Raw genomic sequence first — 16,209 nt, forward strand, 5'->3', positions numbered from 1 at the left:
TTCCTCCGCCCCTTCCGCAGGGTCTGTGTGGCACCTGCCTGCGGCAGAGAGAGGGAAAAGGAGGCAGAGAACCCAAAAACCCCACTGCTTGGAGGACACGCTTCCAACCTGCCGAGCTGGGGGCTGGGGGAAGCAGGTCTGTAGCTCTGCCCACTGCCGGGAGAGCACAGACACATCCCCCTGGCTGTCCCCACTCCCCTCCACCCCACGTTTTCCTCCCAGACACCAGATGAAACGTGCAGCTCCACAAAGCCCCACACTACCCGACGGGGCTGGCGCCTTACCGCACATGGGGGTTTGGCACCGCTGGGCACCCGAGCCAAGGAGCTCAGCGCTGGGCAGCTCACCCGAGGCAGCTCACCCGAGGCAGCTTCTTCCCCCATGCAGGGGATTTGGGTGTGTGCATTTCGATGCCAAACTGCCCCCCACCATCGCTGCCCCTGGCAGGGGCACAGCTTCCACCAGCCACCACCCCCGGGCTCTGCCTCTCCTCGCTTCCCAAGCTCGACGCCGGGCACAGCCACCACCATGGCCCTCCTCGCCAGCGAGGGCCAGCTTGGCGATGGTTTCAAACTGGGGAGGGGAAAATATGGGGGGGGATGAGAAGGAACAAAAAAATCCATCTCCTTCCATCCACAAAGGGCGAAGAGGGAGAGTGGATGGAGAGGGGGCGAGCGCCGGGCGCGCTGCAGTCCCGCAGTGACCCCAGGGGAACGGAGTGAGTCAGAGCAGCCATATTGAGCAGGAAATTACTCACAGACGCGGCGTTCCTGCCTCTCGGTTCCCAAGAGAATCGGCCTTTTGTAAATGGTTCCTCTGTCAGTGCCGGGGGGAGGGGGACGGCTGAGGCCGTGCTTTCCTGTCAGCTCCTTCCCTTCCAGCAGAAACCCGAGACCTCCCTTCCCAAACCTCCAAATTTAGAAGCCAGATTGAAGCTGAAATTCCTGCCGCCCGCCCTGGGCCCTTGGAGGAGCATCTGGGCGATCTCACCGGCCCAGCACAACAGCTGGGGTGCACCCAGCACCCCTCTCTGTACACACACACACACAGCCTGGCCTCCGAGCCCCGCAGCGCAGAGGGGCCCCCACACACCCCTCACCCTGGCACCTGCGGGTGCCATGTGCTCCCCGTGGCAGGCAGGGTGCCCGCAGAAGGGCGGCTGGAGTCCCGGTCAGCTCTGCAAACCTCACCCAAGCCGAGCAGCACACGCTCGGGCCCAAAACTGCTGCACGGGTTTCCCAACAGCAGCCCAGCTTGTGCAGGGCTGGCCGCCGTGCAGAGGGGCTGCAGGGATTCAGCCCAGGCATCAGCTCGCTGCTGCTTGAAGAGCCTGAGGTTTAAATACACACGTAGCAAACACCACGATGGTGGATATTTGTATCCCCAACACATCACACCAGGGCTGAGAAAAATCTCAACAGACTGTTCTCTTGGTTGAAAGAAAACAACTGAGCTTGGTTGTAGCTTGCTGAAACAAAACCTGCTCTCGTGTCAGTAAGATCCACTGTTGTGGCATGTGCTACGTGTTTAACACCTTTAAAGGAGAGCCGTTTCCAGCTGACAAGCTCAGAAGAAAATAATATCGTTCATTTATTAAAGTCTTTAATCCCTTCTATCTTTTTTCCTGCTATTTTGTTTTGTTGTTGATTTTGGAGAGAAAGCGTTTGGAGGGCACTGGAGGCTGTCTCAGCCCCCTCTAGTGGCAGTAGCAGCCTTTCCAGGCATCTGGCAGACAAAACACAAATTTTAAAAGCAAAATCTTCACGAAAAGGAAACAGTGCCTGCATGAAGATGGGTTGAAAATGCCACCCGTCTGCTAAGGCAGGCTGTCGCCAGCCCCGCACGGCTCACGCCGGGAGGGCCCGAGAGGAGGGCTCCTTGCCACCAGGTGGCACTGACGCCGAATCCCACCGTTCTCAACAAATGCAGGGAAAAACGAGTGGAATCTCCGAGTTTAAAAGTCACCTAAAAAGCTAACTTTCTGCAGGCAGAAGCAGAGTGACCTGAAGCAGCGGCGTGGTGCTGTGGATTTTAAACTTGACACGTCATCTGGGCACTGCAGAATTTTATATGCGCACATCAAGAGATGCTTTTCTTGTGTTTCTAACTGGTTAGTGAGCTGTCTGGGTATTACAGAGGCCCAAATTAAATCTTAAGAGCATCTTGGCTCCCTGCTTTCCTGTGCTCAGCCTGTTCTCTCCCACCAGCACCTCTTGACACATGATTTATCTCTGCACTAAGGGTTAAACCCTGCGAGGTGCTAAGTACCAACAAACCCTCCTAGATTCAGCAGAACTTGACACAGCACCTCCTGGGGTTTAGGCCAAAGGCTTCTATGAAAATTTCCTACATGAAAGGCCAAGTTCATATTCTGTAACCTCCCTTCTCATCTAATCACTAAATTAGAGAGGCGAGGAGGGGGCAAAAGTGAAAAGAACAAAGGGGTAGAACCATACTTTGTCCTTCAAAATTAATCCCATCAAGTCTCTGCTGCCAGAGACAAGAAATCCCTCAGCACAGTGGAGCGTGTGGCTCCTGCTCTCCCTGCCCAGGCCATGCAGCAAGGGGGACAGCAGCAGCCCACCCAGACCACCCACTGCAGCCGAGGGCAGAGAGCTGTGAGCTCCCTCGCTGAGAAATGCTGCCCACGGCTGGCACCAAGCTGAGCTGGCATCACCAGTTCCTCACCCAATGGCCCTGCAGTTCTGGAGGAGAACCATGGTCCTGACAGCGTTGCCAGCTGGGGGAATCTCAGCACCATCTCTGCTCCAGAAAACCTATCTAGCAAATAAGGCACATTGAATGGGCAAGTCTTTTGGAAGAATGTAGAGGAGACCAAGCAGCACAGGGGTTTGGGAGCCTGCCCTAAGCAAGGGAGGTCCAAGCCTGCCAGGCAGCACCCAGCAGCTGGAGGGATGGGAGGTTACCTTGGCAAGCCCAGTCATTTTACAGCCCCTACTTCATCTTTCTAGCATACTTGCAGGCACTACTCTTCTCCATCCAAGTTCCCACTGACTGATCCAAGTAACAATCCAAGGTTATTTGTTTGGTCTTGTACAGCTCCCTTCAACTACAATCCACAGCCCATCCAGCTTAATTAGACTTCCCTCTCAACATCCCCATCTCAACTCATTCAAGGAGAGCACCCCAGACATGCAACAATGCTTCATCACACAGTTCTGTGACAGCAAATAAACAAGCACAGGAGGAAGAGAAAAACCACAGCTAGAACCAAGTATCTAAGGTCAAGAGAACTTCCCTGTGGGACAAACTTTCCAGTCCTCACCTCTGTAATGAAGAGGATGCACTCCAGGAACATGAAGTCTTTATGGTTTTCGTTTACCACCTTCTCATCAACAAAGTGTCGAGGCTCCAGATTTGGATGGTCTAAAAAGAGCAAGAGACAATAGGAAGTAATCTGTATGGCACCCCCCTTCTGAGACCAAGTTCAATCAGGTCTTGTCCTGCCCCTCCTCCAGTGGAAACATGATCCTCCCACCAGAGCTCTTCAGAAGTCAGCAGGGAGTGACTCCCATCTCATCTCCCACTTCAGCACCTCAGCAGTAAAAGCATCTGGTAAACTCCCCAGGACAGATAACATGTTTTGCAGCACAAAACCAAGACGTTCCTTTTACAGAGCTTGTAGTCATACAGATGTACTGCACAAGGAAGCCTCCCCTCTCCCAACTTATGCAACCAGCTTTATTTGGAAAGCTGAGAAAAAATAACATCCAAGCCCCAAGCAAACTCTTCTGCTGTATTATACACAAATTTTTGACATATTTGAATTTAAAAGTCAGTCCCAAGCCCCATCAACTTTGCAACCTAGACAGACAGTGCAGGGGGCAGGCTGGGACACGAGAGGATTTTTATTAGTACCTATCAGCTGGGAACTGCCCCATATGAAAGGCAGGAACTGGAAGTCATCCAAGCCCCACACGCCCTGGCTGCCAGCAGGTTCCATCCTGTAGGTCTTCTGAAGTTTTCGCATCACTTCTAGGTACCTGAGACCAGAGAGAAGGAAGGGTTAAAAGCAGGCCTTCTGTCTTCACTGACTTCTTTCTTGTTTGTTTTGGGTTTTGTTCATTTTTTTTTGTTTGTTTTGTTTGGTTTTTTTTGTTTGTTTGTTTTTTGGTTTTTTTACACCAAATTAGGTTTTGTTGTTTTGGTAGTGGGGTTTTTGTTTGTTTGTTTTTGGGGTTTTTTTGGGTTTTTTTTTTACACCAAATTAATCAAGAAAACCAGTGACAGGGATTTACCTGGCAGTATCTTACATTGGCACAGACCTTTCCCCACTGCCAGTTATCTGAAAACATTGACACTTACTTCTCCTTCACCAACTTCCAAGAGAGCTCAGAAAGCTTTCCACCTTACAGCAACTGCTACTGCCACTTTTCAGGTGGAAAATTAATGCTGGAAGTACCACTGAAGAAAACTGCTTCCATGCCACCCATCAGTGATACAGCTGGGGTTAGATCTCTGGGCTCTGAACACCTATTCTACCACTTCCATCACTATCATCTCCACCTCCTGGGCTGGAAACACCTCTAGAGGAACAGCAGAGGCCTGCCAGTTTCATAGTTAATGCCTGGAGACATGTTAGATCCTCTGATCAGATATTCCTGTCTATCACAAAGCACACAGCTTCACCCACATACCTCTGCAGAGCTCAATAACTTGTGCTCAACTCAAGTGGCTTTCCAGTAAGACACTCAGCCTCTGACTGACGTGGTGCTATCACCTCTTTTGGAGCTAGTTAAAATGGGTCATTGTATAGTCCATTGAAAAGTACCTCCACCTCCTAATTTTGTCTAAATTTGTTTTTGTTTTTCCCATTCTACCCTTTCTCCCTTGGCCAGCAAGCCCTCACATTCCCTCATTATGTACATGTCTTTGTAGCAGGCCTGTGATTTGCCCAGCTCACACCCCAGGAGAAGACTCTTCTTGCAACTTCCTACTCCCAAAGAGGTGTGTCCAGAACAGGAGGAGCATCTCATACATCTCAGACAGCAGGAAGGGGCCACTGTCAGGGACCTGCCCTGTGCTTCCAGCCCTTCTCCTCCCACCCCCTCACCTGTTGAACACTTTGAAGACAATGGCCATCTGGTCGTCCACGCGGAGCACGCCGATTTTGCAGAGGCAGCAGAGAAAGGCTGCAAAGGCAGCTTCGTGCCCTAGAGTTAACAGACATGAAGAGATGTGACACTGGTGTCTCTGGTCCCTAGCACAACCTTTCTGTGGGCACCACAACAGCTCTTCAGAAGTCAGTCACAGTTCTGTCTCAAGAGCCCAACCCGTACTGTTACTGATAGTGCCACAAGCTGACAATGCTTTATCCCTGTGCGGCACCCACCCAAAATACACCTTCCTGACATCCCTAAGGTGATTATTAACTTTGGGGAAAGAAGCTCTTGAGGAAAAACAGCTCCAGCACTGGGCACGCTGGGAGCAAGGCAGGGCCTTTCCCAGGAGTTTGGCACAGCAGGGGAAGGGGAGCACCACAGAGTTGTCTGCTCGGGGGACATGAGAGAACCTAACATCTGCAAGGAAACAGATTTCCTCCCTCTTCCAAAAGATCTCCATGTCAGAATGGTGTAGATCCCATGACACTGCCAGGAACAGCCCATCCCAGAAGACAGTGGGATCTCAGGCTGAGCCTCTGCAGTTTGATCCTCCTGCTAAAAGCACGGAAAAGAAATAACCAGCAAACCCAGAAATGGCTTTTAGTGGAAGGGGCCACAGAAGAAGGGAGAGCACAAGCCCAGCAGCTCCACACTGTGCCACACTGCAGCTCCCAGTGTAGGGCAAAAGTGCACCTATGGTCTAGCCACTGTGAGCTGGGACATGGGCCTCTGGCCTGGGACACAGGAGGGGAGGAAAGGCTGAGTTTCCTTCCCCGAGCTGACAAAACCCCAGCCCGCGGGTCCCTTTCAAAAGACAACATCTCCCCCTGGTGCCAGCGAGCCGCAGCTCTCCTGGCAAGCACTGCACAGCCTCCAGCTCTTCATCCTTTTACCCAGGTCCTCCTCTTCCCCTCCCTGTCCAGGTCCAAATTCATGTTTCCTTGCACCCACAGCATCCTGCTCTCCTGCCTGTTGGTGAGGGCACACCTGTCCTCCAGACAGAGAAGCAGAGCCTGTAGAGGATTCTGGAGTTAGGTCTGAAGCTAGTGTGGTTACTTCAACCCACAACTCAGCATCTCACTGGGAGCAAATGCTTCTGCCTTCAGATTTCAAAGTCCCTCTGTCAGCACTGATGTCACTTCTGAAGAGCACCAGACCTCGAGACAGCTCCCACTGAACACCAGCTTGGTTCCCACTCTAGTTCCAATTCAAGCACGTGTATGTTATCCCTCTGAGCTGCCTCCTGCAGATCAGCAGGTACAGGACTGCTGTATGCAGCAAAGCAGCTCCCAGGACAGGACAGCCTGCACAGCTCAGTCCACGCTGCCTCGGGTAGGGTGTGGGCAGGGTGTGACAGCCCCAGCTCCCTCAGTCATCACCTGCCCTGGACACGGGTGAGGAGGCTCCAGAAAGAAGGTATTTGCTTCATTCAAGCTGCCACTAAAAATAGTGGCAATACTCTATTCAAATAAATGCAGCACAGGCTCCAGAGGGTCACTCTGTGAGGGGCCCAGGTACCTGTGCCATAGTCGATGCGGGTGGAGTTCCCCACGGACTCCTTCAGGTACACAGCCACTTCTGGAGCAGCATCAGCCAAATGCTTGGGAATCACTGCTGCCACCAGCTTCTCTGCTTCCTGAAAGACACAAAAGACTCCCCCAGGTGAGTGTAGATCTGTCACAGTGCCCGGGAACAAGTCACCCTCTGCTCAGACTCTGCTCCCACTGTTGCAGAGTGGGAGCTGCAGTGGTGCCCTCCCTCCTGCAATGGCCAGAGCCAGCGTGACAGAAAAGCAAATTCTCCTGTTGAAGAAGTTGTCTCCAGAGATGGAGCAATTCAGGGAGAACTTGTCTGGACATTTACCCAGGCCACGTGCATCCTGCAGGAAAAAAAGGCTCCACATCCAAGCAGAGCAACCCAGTTATTCACTGAATCATCTCCAAGACAAAAGCATTAGTAGAGGAGCAAACCACCTGCAAGCAAGCTCATTGCTCTTGAAATGGTGCCTGTGCCACCTCCAAAGCTCAGTGCAGGGCAAATGCTCTGAGCCGAAGTAATCTGAGGAGTTTCACAACCTTCCTCTCATTTTGTGTCACCCACCAGGTAGCAGACAGTGGGCAGTTACAAGGCAAAGGAGTTCCTTGGGCTTGGAGGGCCCTCATGGCTTGGATTTGGAGACCCAGCCAAGAGCACTTACATTGACCATATGCTCTCATAAGAGGAGAGGAGAGCACCGGACCAGCGGCGAGTCATGCGTATCAAGAGGTGGATCCTTCACAGCTTATCTGAACAACTCCTCTGGAGGCTGTTTGGCTGCCACCCAACACTGGAGCCATTCTGCCACCCCTGCTGGGCATGGGCAGTTCCAAGGCAAAGGAGTTCCTAGGGCTTGGAGGGCCCTCCTGGCTCATCCAGGATTTGGAGACCCAGCCAAGAGCACTGACATTGACCATATGCTCTCATAAGAGGAGAGGAGAGCACCGGACCAGCGGCGAGTCATGCGTATCAAGAGGTGGATCCTTCACAGCTTATCTGAACAACTCCTCTGGAGGCTGTTTGGCTGCCACCCAACACTGGAGCCATTCTGCCACCCCTGCTGGGCACACTGCCCCTCTGCAGGAGGTGCACAGAGCACTACAGGTGACAGACATGCTCACCTGGTCTAGTTTGGCGTACCAGGTCCTGAAGGCTTTGTTCCCAAAGCGAGAAGGTTGATCCACCGGCGGAGTTTCATCGATCCATCTGTCCAGGGTGTTCAGAAGAGCCACCAGCTTTTCAATGGGCTACAGAGAAGATAAAGGGTCACAGTGACAGAAAACAGAGCAGTCCCAGAGGCTCTAATATCTCTGCCCTGGACTGGAGTGTTAAAGACCACATCGTCCTTGCCAAGGGTGGCAAGCAGAAATTGGATGGGCCAACCCTCCCTGAAATGCGGGGGCAGGGCTGGCAAGGAAAAATATTCCTTTCCCTCAGAAGATCAGTCCAGTACAAAGGCCAGCCTGAGGCAGGCTCTCCAGTCGCCCACACAGTCTTTCATGAGCTGTAACAGCACCATGCTCTAAAACGCCTGGGAGAAGGGCTACAGCAGGCCCCTAGCTGTAGGGCACACAGGATGGAGAGGCAGGAAATGCTGCACAGTTCAGGGATCTCCAGCAGAGAACTCGGGCTCTGCATCTTGAGGGTCCAGTGTCCCACAGAATACAGCACTTACTGTAGATCCTGAGCAGTGGCTGAGGATGTGGTCTAGAGACCCTTCTCAAGGCCTCTCATCTTGGTCCTGAAATGTCTCCTCAGACAGAGGATTAGCAGTGTTGGTACAGCACCCAGCAGGGGCTAATTGCAACTCAACCTTCACAAGATTCCTGTTGCTTCAAACTCAAACCAGCCAGGTTGCCACAGCAGCTGCAACCCACAGATACCCAGTGAACGTTGCAAAACACAACCTATCTGGGTTGTACCTACCCAGGGGAAGAGGCAGCTTGGTTTGCCCACCAGTGGTCTCATAAGAGCAAGCACGAGAAGCCCTCAAGCTCTCAGAGAAACTCTTGATGCAAACACAAAGCTGATGGGAAGACAAATGCAACAGCAAGACAATAGAACCATCTTTCTTACACCCAGTGCTGGAAGGAGAAAGTGAGGAACCTGTGTAGGACATAAAAGAGCAACAGGGGAGGCACTACTGTGGCCCTGAAGAAAAGGAAGAGAGGTGCCACAGGCAATACAGCACGATGCCTCAAGCTGCACTGCTAGGACCAGGGCTGGTCAATGCACACAGCCTCCTCCCTGCCTTGCCCATGCAGCTGGAGAGCAGTTACACCTCGTGTGCCAGCACCGTAGGCAGCACTTCAAGCAGCTCCAAATAGTTTCAGGAGGCTCTGCTGACAACTGGTCAAGCCTGCTGGAGGCTCTGGGATTCTTCTCACTGACTCCAAGCAGTGGGAGAGCTGCAGCCAGCACAGCAGCTGGCCATGCCCCGGGCAATGTAGGCTCCTCTGTCTCCAGAGGGGATTCCTCCTTCAAGGGGACAAAGAGGACAGCAGAAGCGGCTGGTTTGACTTTGCTGGAGGCATCGACCGTGTGAAGCCGGCTGGTCTCCTGGGCTGTGGTTCAATTCTTCACACTGCCTGCAGGGAGGACGGGGAAACAGCAGAGCCCAGCAGGCTTCTCGAGCCCTTGAAGTGCCACTCGAAGGGGGTGGATGGAGGGGTGGGCATGGCAGAGCCAGGCATGGCAGGGGTGGGCATGGCAGGGGGGGGCTGCCCCGGCACCAGCGCTCCCCAGCCCCACTCCAGGAGGAAGGGTCTCCTGGCAGACACAGCCTCCCACAGGCAGTGGCTCCCAGGTGCTGTCCTGAGGATGTGGTGGGATCAGGAAGCAGGATCAGGCAGAGGAGGGATCCATCCATCCATCCACCCCACAGGAGCATGACACTCAGGCACTGAGCCAGGCCAGAGGACAAGACCTGAGCTCTGGGAACACAAAAGACACGTGTGCCAAGGGACACGGTGGCCAGGGCAGAAGAAGCTCTAGGTGCCCCAGTGAGGCTCCAAACTGGAGCCACTAACAGACCAGTGCCCCAGATTTGAGTGGACTATGTGCCAAGGGACACGGTGGCAAGGGCAGAAGAAGCTCTAGGTGCCTCAGTGAGGCTCCAAACTGGAGCCACTACCAGACCAGTGCCCCAGATTTGAGTGGACTGAGGCAGCACAACCTCCTCTGCTCCAGCTCCCTGCTGCCTGAGGCACTGCAGAAATCCAGCACCTCCCCACTGCACCGGGCTGGGTTTGGACTCTGCTCTGCTCCTTCCTGGCTACTGCATTCCCCTCCAATCAAGCGACAGGGTCCCCAGCACCGGGCTGCATTAAATAATTAAGTGGTGCTGGTGATTTACCCGCCGGCACCAGCAGCTCATTACCAGCAGCTCATTACCAGCAGCCACCCTATTTCAACCCACCCGGTGAGCACCGTGCTGCCTGGAGAAATGGCTGGCAGGGACCAGCTCCTTCCCCCTCCCCAGATCTGCCCACAGGCCTCGGGGAGCCAGAGCTGTACCTCCCCTTCCCCAGTACTGGCTTTAAAGGGATTAAAAAGCCCAGCCCCACTGAACACGGGAGAGCAGGACCCAGCTGCTGGCTCAGCCACACCAATAAATAATTAAAGAGATGCAGCTCGTTTTGGGCTCAAGGCCCTTTGAAAAGGGGGTTAACTAAAAGAAGCAGCTTCCCATTGTCCAGCAAAGGAAACTTGTGCAATCCAGGGCTGACCCTGGCAGGGGAGAAGGAGGGGAAGGGAAGAGCTTACTGGAACACAACCATCAGCACCACCGCAGCCTTGTTTTGCCTGGCTGGGTTTTTCAGCTCTATTTTTGCTTTACCTTTCCAGTGATCAAAGCAAGGGCAGCCTCCCCCCCGCTCTCCTTGCTCTTCTAGTTGTGCTGATTTTGCATCCCCTTGACCCTGAATCTGCCACCGGTCCCAAAGGCAAAGCACTGAGCCTCCTGCAGAGCAGAGACCTGTCAGCATCTCTCAGGAGCAGGGGCCAGGTAGAGGAAGGTGCTGAGAAGGCACCACGGCAGCCAAAGCTGCCTGCGGGGACCAAGCCTGCCCGTGTAGGCTCCTTGAGCCCAGCTGGAGCAAGGAGCTGCTAAAACTGGAGAATTTGCTGCTTGCCCCACTTCCTTCCTGGAACCAGAGTAAGCTGCTGGGCCAGGCAGCAGGCTGTTGGAGGGCAAGGTCTGGTCCCCACCGTTTGAAGGGAAGGTCTGCTCCTCACACGGCCAAAATTAACCTCCTTCTTGCTGCATTCCTCCTCTGATCAAAGTCACAGCTTCAAAAACCTGCTCCAGGCTGCAGCCCCAGCAGTCATTGCACAGAGCCCCACACAAAAAGCTCTCCCTCCAGGAGGAGGAGGCAGGTCACAGCCTATCTGTCACACAGCCCTGTGCCAGACACTGCATCTACGCCGGAGCCCTAAACAGCAGCTCAGCTATCACTACCTGTCAGATGCCTCCAGCAAAACCCCAGACAGCTCCATGCAATTTTTCAGCGAGAGCAGAGCAAGCTCAGCAAGTCTCAGCAGGGGCTCAGCCCCCAAAGGATCCAGCTCTCTCTCCAGCAGACAGTTTGCTATCGACACTCCCTTCCCTGGTAGCCATTAAGCTGTCTCCTTCAAAGCACAGCACATCATACTTTCTTTTTTTCCATGGCAAAGCAATACTAGTAAGTCACAGAGAGGATACACGTTCAGCAGAAATGATTTCAGGAGGTCATTTGCCCAAGGAAGGCGTCCCCAGCATTTGATCAGGGAGGAAGATGGGACGGCACAAAAGCACCTCAGCAGCAGGCACGGCAGAGGAGAAGAAAGCAGCGGAGATGCAAGCGGGGCCGCGAGGGGCTGAGCCGTTAAAAGCACAGATAAGCAGTTTGATCTACAAACGAGCCCGCCTGAACAGGCAACCTCATCAACAAGGCAACCCTGGGGATGCTCCACCTGCGCCTCAGGTCCCAGGTTTCTGCTCTCCTCAGCAGCAGAGGAAGGAGACACACTCCCCTCCCCACAGCCCGGCTCCTGCCTCTCGTCTGACACTCGGACTGGGACCCTGGATGGGAAACATTGGCTCCAAGAGGGATCTGCTGCAGGGACACAGCCCTCACGCAGCTCTTCCTAGATAGCAGACAGCTCAAAGGGGTTGACAGAAGAGGTGTTTGGGGTTTTTTTTCCCCCTTTGTTTTGCTCATTTTTAATGCTTTGTTTCCCTCAACTGCTCTATGAACGGTTGGGAACCAGCGAGATCCTGACAAAGACAAAACTCAAAGGTGAAAGGCAAACCCGGAAAGCAAGAGCAGCATTTGACAGCAGTTTCTACTGAACTGAAGGAACAAAAGGAGGACACAAAGCCTGTCAGGGAGGATCATTATCCCTGATCCCTCCATGAACTACAAGCAAGTTTCTCATTCACAAACTGGCTCCTAGAAGGGAAGGCTGGACTTTACACACCTGCTTCAAACACAAATGGCTAGGTTAAAGATCAGGCTGGGCTGCTTTCCCACAGAATGAAGCTGTAAACACACAGAGCTCAGTCTCCTTCCCATTCTGCCTAGATCTTTTTTAGATTATTCCCAGCTTTCTTGCACAGCCGTGATAAGTTTGAACAGTAAGCATGTATCCAAGAATATCCCCATGGCAAATGCAGAAGAAGGGAGAGGGATGCTTGTTCTCCTGTGTGCAGCCCCACAGCCCAGCCCAGGGGAGGCAGGGCCAGTCAAACTGGGCCTTGCACGGCTCAGCTGTGGCACAGGCCAAGGAGTTTGGTGCTGCCAGCACCATCTGAGCGACCAGGAAGCCCAGAGACAGGGAGACAAGTGACCTGCCCAAGGTCCCACGGAAAGCCAGTGGGAGGAAGGGAACAGCACAGACACCTCAGCCTTTTGTCTGCAACCAGGGAGGAATACCACGTCTTCAACATGTCACTGGTTGAAGCCAGGCTGTGAAAACAGGGTCAAAACGTGTCCTTTCTGCATCCTCCTTCTCACCATCAGCTTCTGTCCACTTGTAACTTGCTTGGTTTCCCACCCAGTGAGCACGCTCAGAGCCTCTTCATCCTGTGTGTAGGACTGCAGGCTGACAGTCACATCCCAGGGCACAACCCAACTGTATTTGTTCTCCCTGGCTCCCAGATAAGTTGCCAGTTCACTCCTCGTGTAGGAAATACTCAAAAAGCCAAGGGGGGGGGGGGGAAAGGAAGAAAAAAAGGAGAAAAGGAGAAATAAGGGGAACCAAAGTCTTCTCCTACCTCTGACACTTTGTATTCGCAGGTCAGCTTCTTGCCCCTGACACCTTCATTCAGAGTGAGGATGAAGCCCATGTAATCAGCATATGCCTGCAAGCACACGCCAGAGCAGGGTGTCAGTGGGAGCCCATGGCTGCTGGAACTCACCCTGGGGCACAGCAGCCTTCCTGCTCACCAAGGGAACCTTCCCCAGCACACAGCCCTCCTGGAGACACCCAGGGTGCAAGGCCTGCCAAGAGCTCACTGCTGGCCTGGGCAGATGGCAGCTGCACCAAGGATTCTGTATCGCTGTCAAAATTACAGAGAGGAGAATCCTAAAGATGCTCACACTGCCCCCAAAATCCTTCTCTCCCTGCTTCCCATCAGGTCACATTCAAACTCTTGAGCTCTGCAGTCTCAGCTGTGCCTGGACACCCTGCTCTGCACTGCTTCTCCCAGAGCTGCACTGTTACCTCACCTCTCCCCCCTCTGCTCTTCCCCCATGCTCGTGCACAGTGGAGAAGGGGGAGACAGCTCAGGCTCCTCACTGCTCTGCTCCTTAAATTTGCTGCTTTTGAGGTAGCATACCCAGTGCAGCTCCACCACCCCGAGTCCTTGGGAACCTTGGAGTAGCACACAGCCACCTCTCCCTCCTCGGGCCCCTCCTGCACAGAAATCCTCACCAGGAGGAAGTCCTAAAACCCAGGAAACTTAAAGGAAACAGCACTCAGAGGTTGCTTGAGACTGGGCTATAACTTACGCTTCTCTTAAGACATCACAGATCAGTCATCAAGCAAGAACTTGCTCCTAAGAGCTGGGACAAGTCTGGGCTAACACACCAATCCCTCAAAGGCAGAGAGGGAAGAACCTGCCTGTTCCACCAGCTCCACACACACTGTAAACAAGAATTATCCAGGAAATTGAAGGCCTTGGCTCTAGAGCCCTTTCCAGTACAGCGAGCTGGGAAGGCCCCAGGAACCAACCCAGCCTGATGCTATTAGAGGGCCAGGCAGCAGGACTGTGTCCAAGCTGAGCCCAAACAGCAGTGGGTAAAACCAGCTGTGATGTAATGTACAGGCCAGGTGGGGAGAAATAGTTACCAGCTTCCTGTCCAGCTTGTTGGGAGGGAGTAGTAGGAATTCTTAAGCACCTCTGGTCTACCTCAGCCTCTGGGCTCTCCTCAACTCAATCCTTTGTTGGAGCATTTGGCTGCCAGACTCCACACCTCACTGCCAAGTCATTTTCCTACCAACAGGCAGTGACTCTTCTGCTTTAGAACACAAATCAATCCATTTCCCACCACTTGCCCAAACTTGCTTTACCTCATGGCTGTTCCCAGAGCAGACTCAGTCTGGGAAACACAAGGAACACTTACCAGTGCTCCCCGACCCCAGAGCCGTACCTGAGAGCGCTTCCACTTGCCCATGTCAGACACCATGTTTATCTCCTTCTTGGGGATCATGAAGCTCTGCTGGAGGGGAGGAGCCACCTCCTCAGAGGAGCCTGTGAAGTGCAAAAAAGAGGTAAAACAGAGGCAGCGGAGAAGAAATGGTTTTTCCCTTTCTTAGAAATGAACATTCATTTCTCAGGAGACAGAAGGCAAACCAACCCATCCCAGTGTGTGGTATTATCTCCCCAAGTCCTCCTCACCAAACAGCATCCTCCCCATCCCTGGATAATAAACTCCTAAGGACACTGCAAGGCTTCAGAAAGTGGCATCGTGTTTGTTTTCACCACTAGAGACGCATTTCCCATCCAGACAGAGGCTGGTGCTGGAGATAACACAGACAACATCCAGCTAGCTAAATTATTCCTGTCCAGTGAAGACAAGCCTCAGGTCGTGCTGAAGCACTGAGTTCTCCTAACAAACTATCTGTGCCTTGGTTTGGGGGAGTCCAAGCACAGGGGCTTGGAGGCTGCCAGGACACAGGCTCTTCCAGGTGGGAGCTGTGAAGATCACTTAATCTTAAAGCTCTTTCAGGATGTAATGTTCAATGCAAACACAAGTTGTTAACACATTACAAGGGCTATTTTCCCCAGCACATGCACCAAGGACCCAACCCTGCTGTAAGGGGGACCCCCACCCCACACTCTCCAGAGCTCTGCTCTCAGCCCCTCCATGGGACACTGCAGAGACAGAAACATTCCACGAGCTTAGAGGCACTTTGTATTATGCTCCTCTAAGGGCAACTTTCAGTAGCAAGAGGTAGTGCAGCAGATCACTGTTAAGGAAACTGAGTGGTAATACGAATTTATAAATTCTGTTAGAGTCACCCAGCTCATCTTTTTAATCCTAGAAAGTCTGAAAGCTTTTGTTCAGCACCAGCCACCCTGGCAACACTTCAGCGACCGCCCTCCACGCTATGGCAAGTTCAGGCACTGGCTCCCTAGCACACACCACCAAACTCCAGCTCCTGGAAGTATTATTAGCTGCACTGACACAGAAAATACCACCCAGAGGCATCAGCAGCCTTTTCAGCAGCAGAGCAGCGCTGTCTAACAGGCAGACCAAGGAAAAAGGAATCCCAAGTCCCAGGATCCATGCAGAGTCTGCTACAGACCTGTCACATAACCTCAAAGGCATTTTAACTCCTCTGCCTTTCAGGATTCCCATGTACAGAACAAATGTGGTCTCATCACCTGCCCAGGGCATTACCACGTTTGGGTCATTCCCACACATAAGCTACAGCAAAAACTTCCAGGTCCAAGGATGAGAGGAACAGCACGGGAGGAACTGAAATGAAAACGTGTGTGCCTCTCTTCTCCAACTCCCTCACAGGGCTCACGGGGACTGGCACTGCAACGGTGGAGCTTATTTTAAAATCATTTATAACATGAAAACAACAAAAACCACCAGACCAGTGGTGTAAAAAGGCAAACAACAACTTTTCTGTTAATACAGAGAACACTTGAAGACCAGAGGTCACAGACCAGAGCCACAGCAGTGTCCTGGATCAAGGTGGATCCGGGTGTTAGCCCACATGCTGTCTCATTACAGAACTTGTTTCATCTCTTTGCATTCGTTCCTCAGCCATCACTTCTGACACACACTGTGCGTTTCCTCTTGGGGAGGAGACCACAGACACTCAAGGAAGGAAACACAGCGAAGGCTGCAGGGGTTACAATACTATAAAACAAACACTTAAGCAAATTCCAAACCCAACAATGCGGTGGAGACAGGAGCAGAACAGGTCATGTTTACTAGACAAAGAAGATGCTTTTAGCCTTACTCTTGTGGTGTGGGGAGGGGGAATCCAACTCAGCCGCGACATGGACTTTCTCCACATGCCGCAGCAACGGGAAGCGGGGGTACAAAAA

At 52.9% G+C, this 16,209-nt stretch overlaps 1 protein-coding gene across 1 annotated transcript in view; it reads right to left on the reverse strand.

The window, feature by feature from the left end:
- The window catches only part of PPP2R4 (protein phosphatase 2A activator, regulatory subunit 4), a gene marked incomplete at its 3' end in the record, with an annotated part of 15,574 nt that extends 1,183 nt beyond the window's left edge, over positions 1-14,391 (reverse strand). The window contains exons 1-7 of the mRNA XM_008941407.1: positions 14,294-14,391; positions 12,916-13,002; positions 7,781-7,906; positions 6,642-6,759; positions 5,075-5,174; positions 3,880-4,004; positions 3,287-3,387 (exon numbers count right to left, since the gene is read on the reverse strand). Coding sequence (XP_008939655.1) covers positions 3,287-3,387; positions 3,880-4,004; positions 5,075-5,174; positions 6,642-6,759; positions 7,781-7,906; positions 12,916-13,002; positions 14,294-14,353 — 717 coding nt within the window. The remainder of the gene's footprint in view (positions 1-3,286; positions 3,388-3,879; positions 4,005-5,074; positions 5,175-6,641; positions 6,760-7,780; positions 7,907-12,915; positions 13,003-14,293) is intronic.
- Positions 14,392-16,209: the final 1,818 nt, after the last annotated feature.

Source organism: Merops nubicus, unplaced genomic scaffold (genome assembly GCF_000691845.1).
Source record: "Merops nubicus isolate BGI_N331 unplaced genomic scaffold, ASM69184v1 scaffold23935, whole genome shotgun sequence".
In the NCBI taxonomy this organism is placed as follows: Eukaryota; Metazoa; Chordata; class Aves; order Coraciiformes; family Meropidae; genus Merops; species Merops nubicus.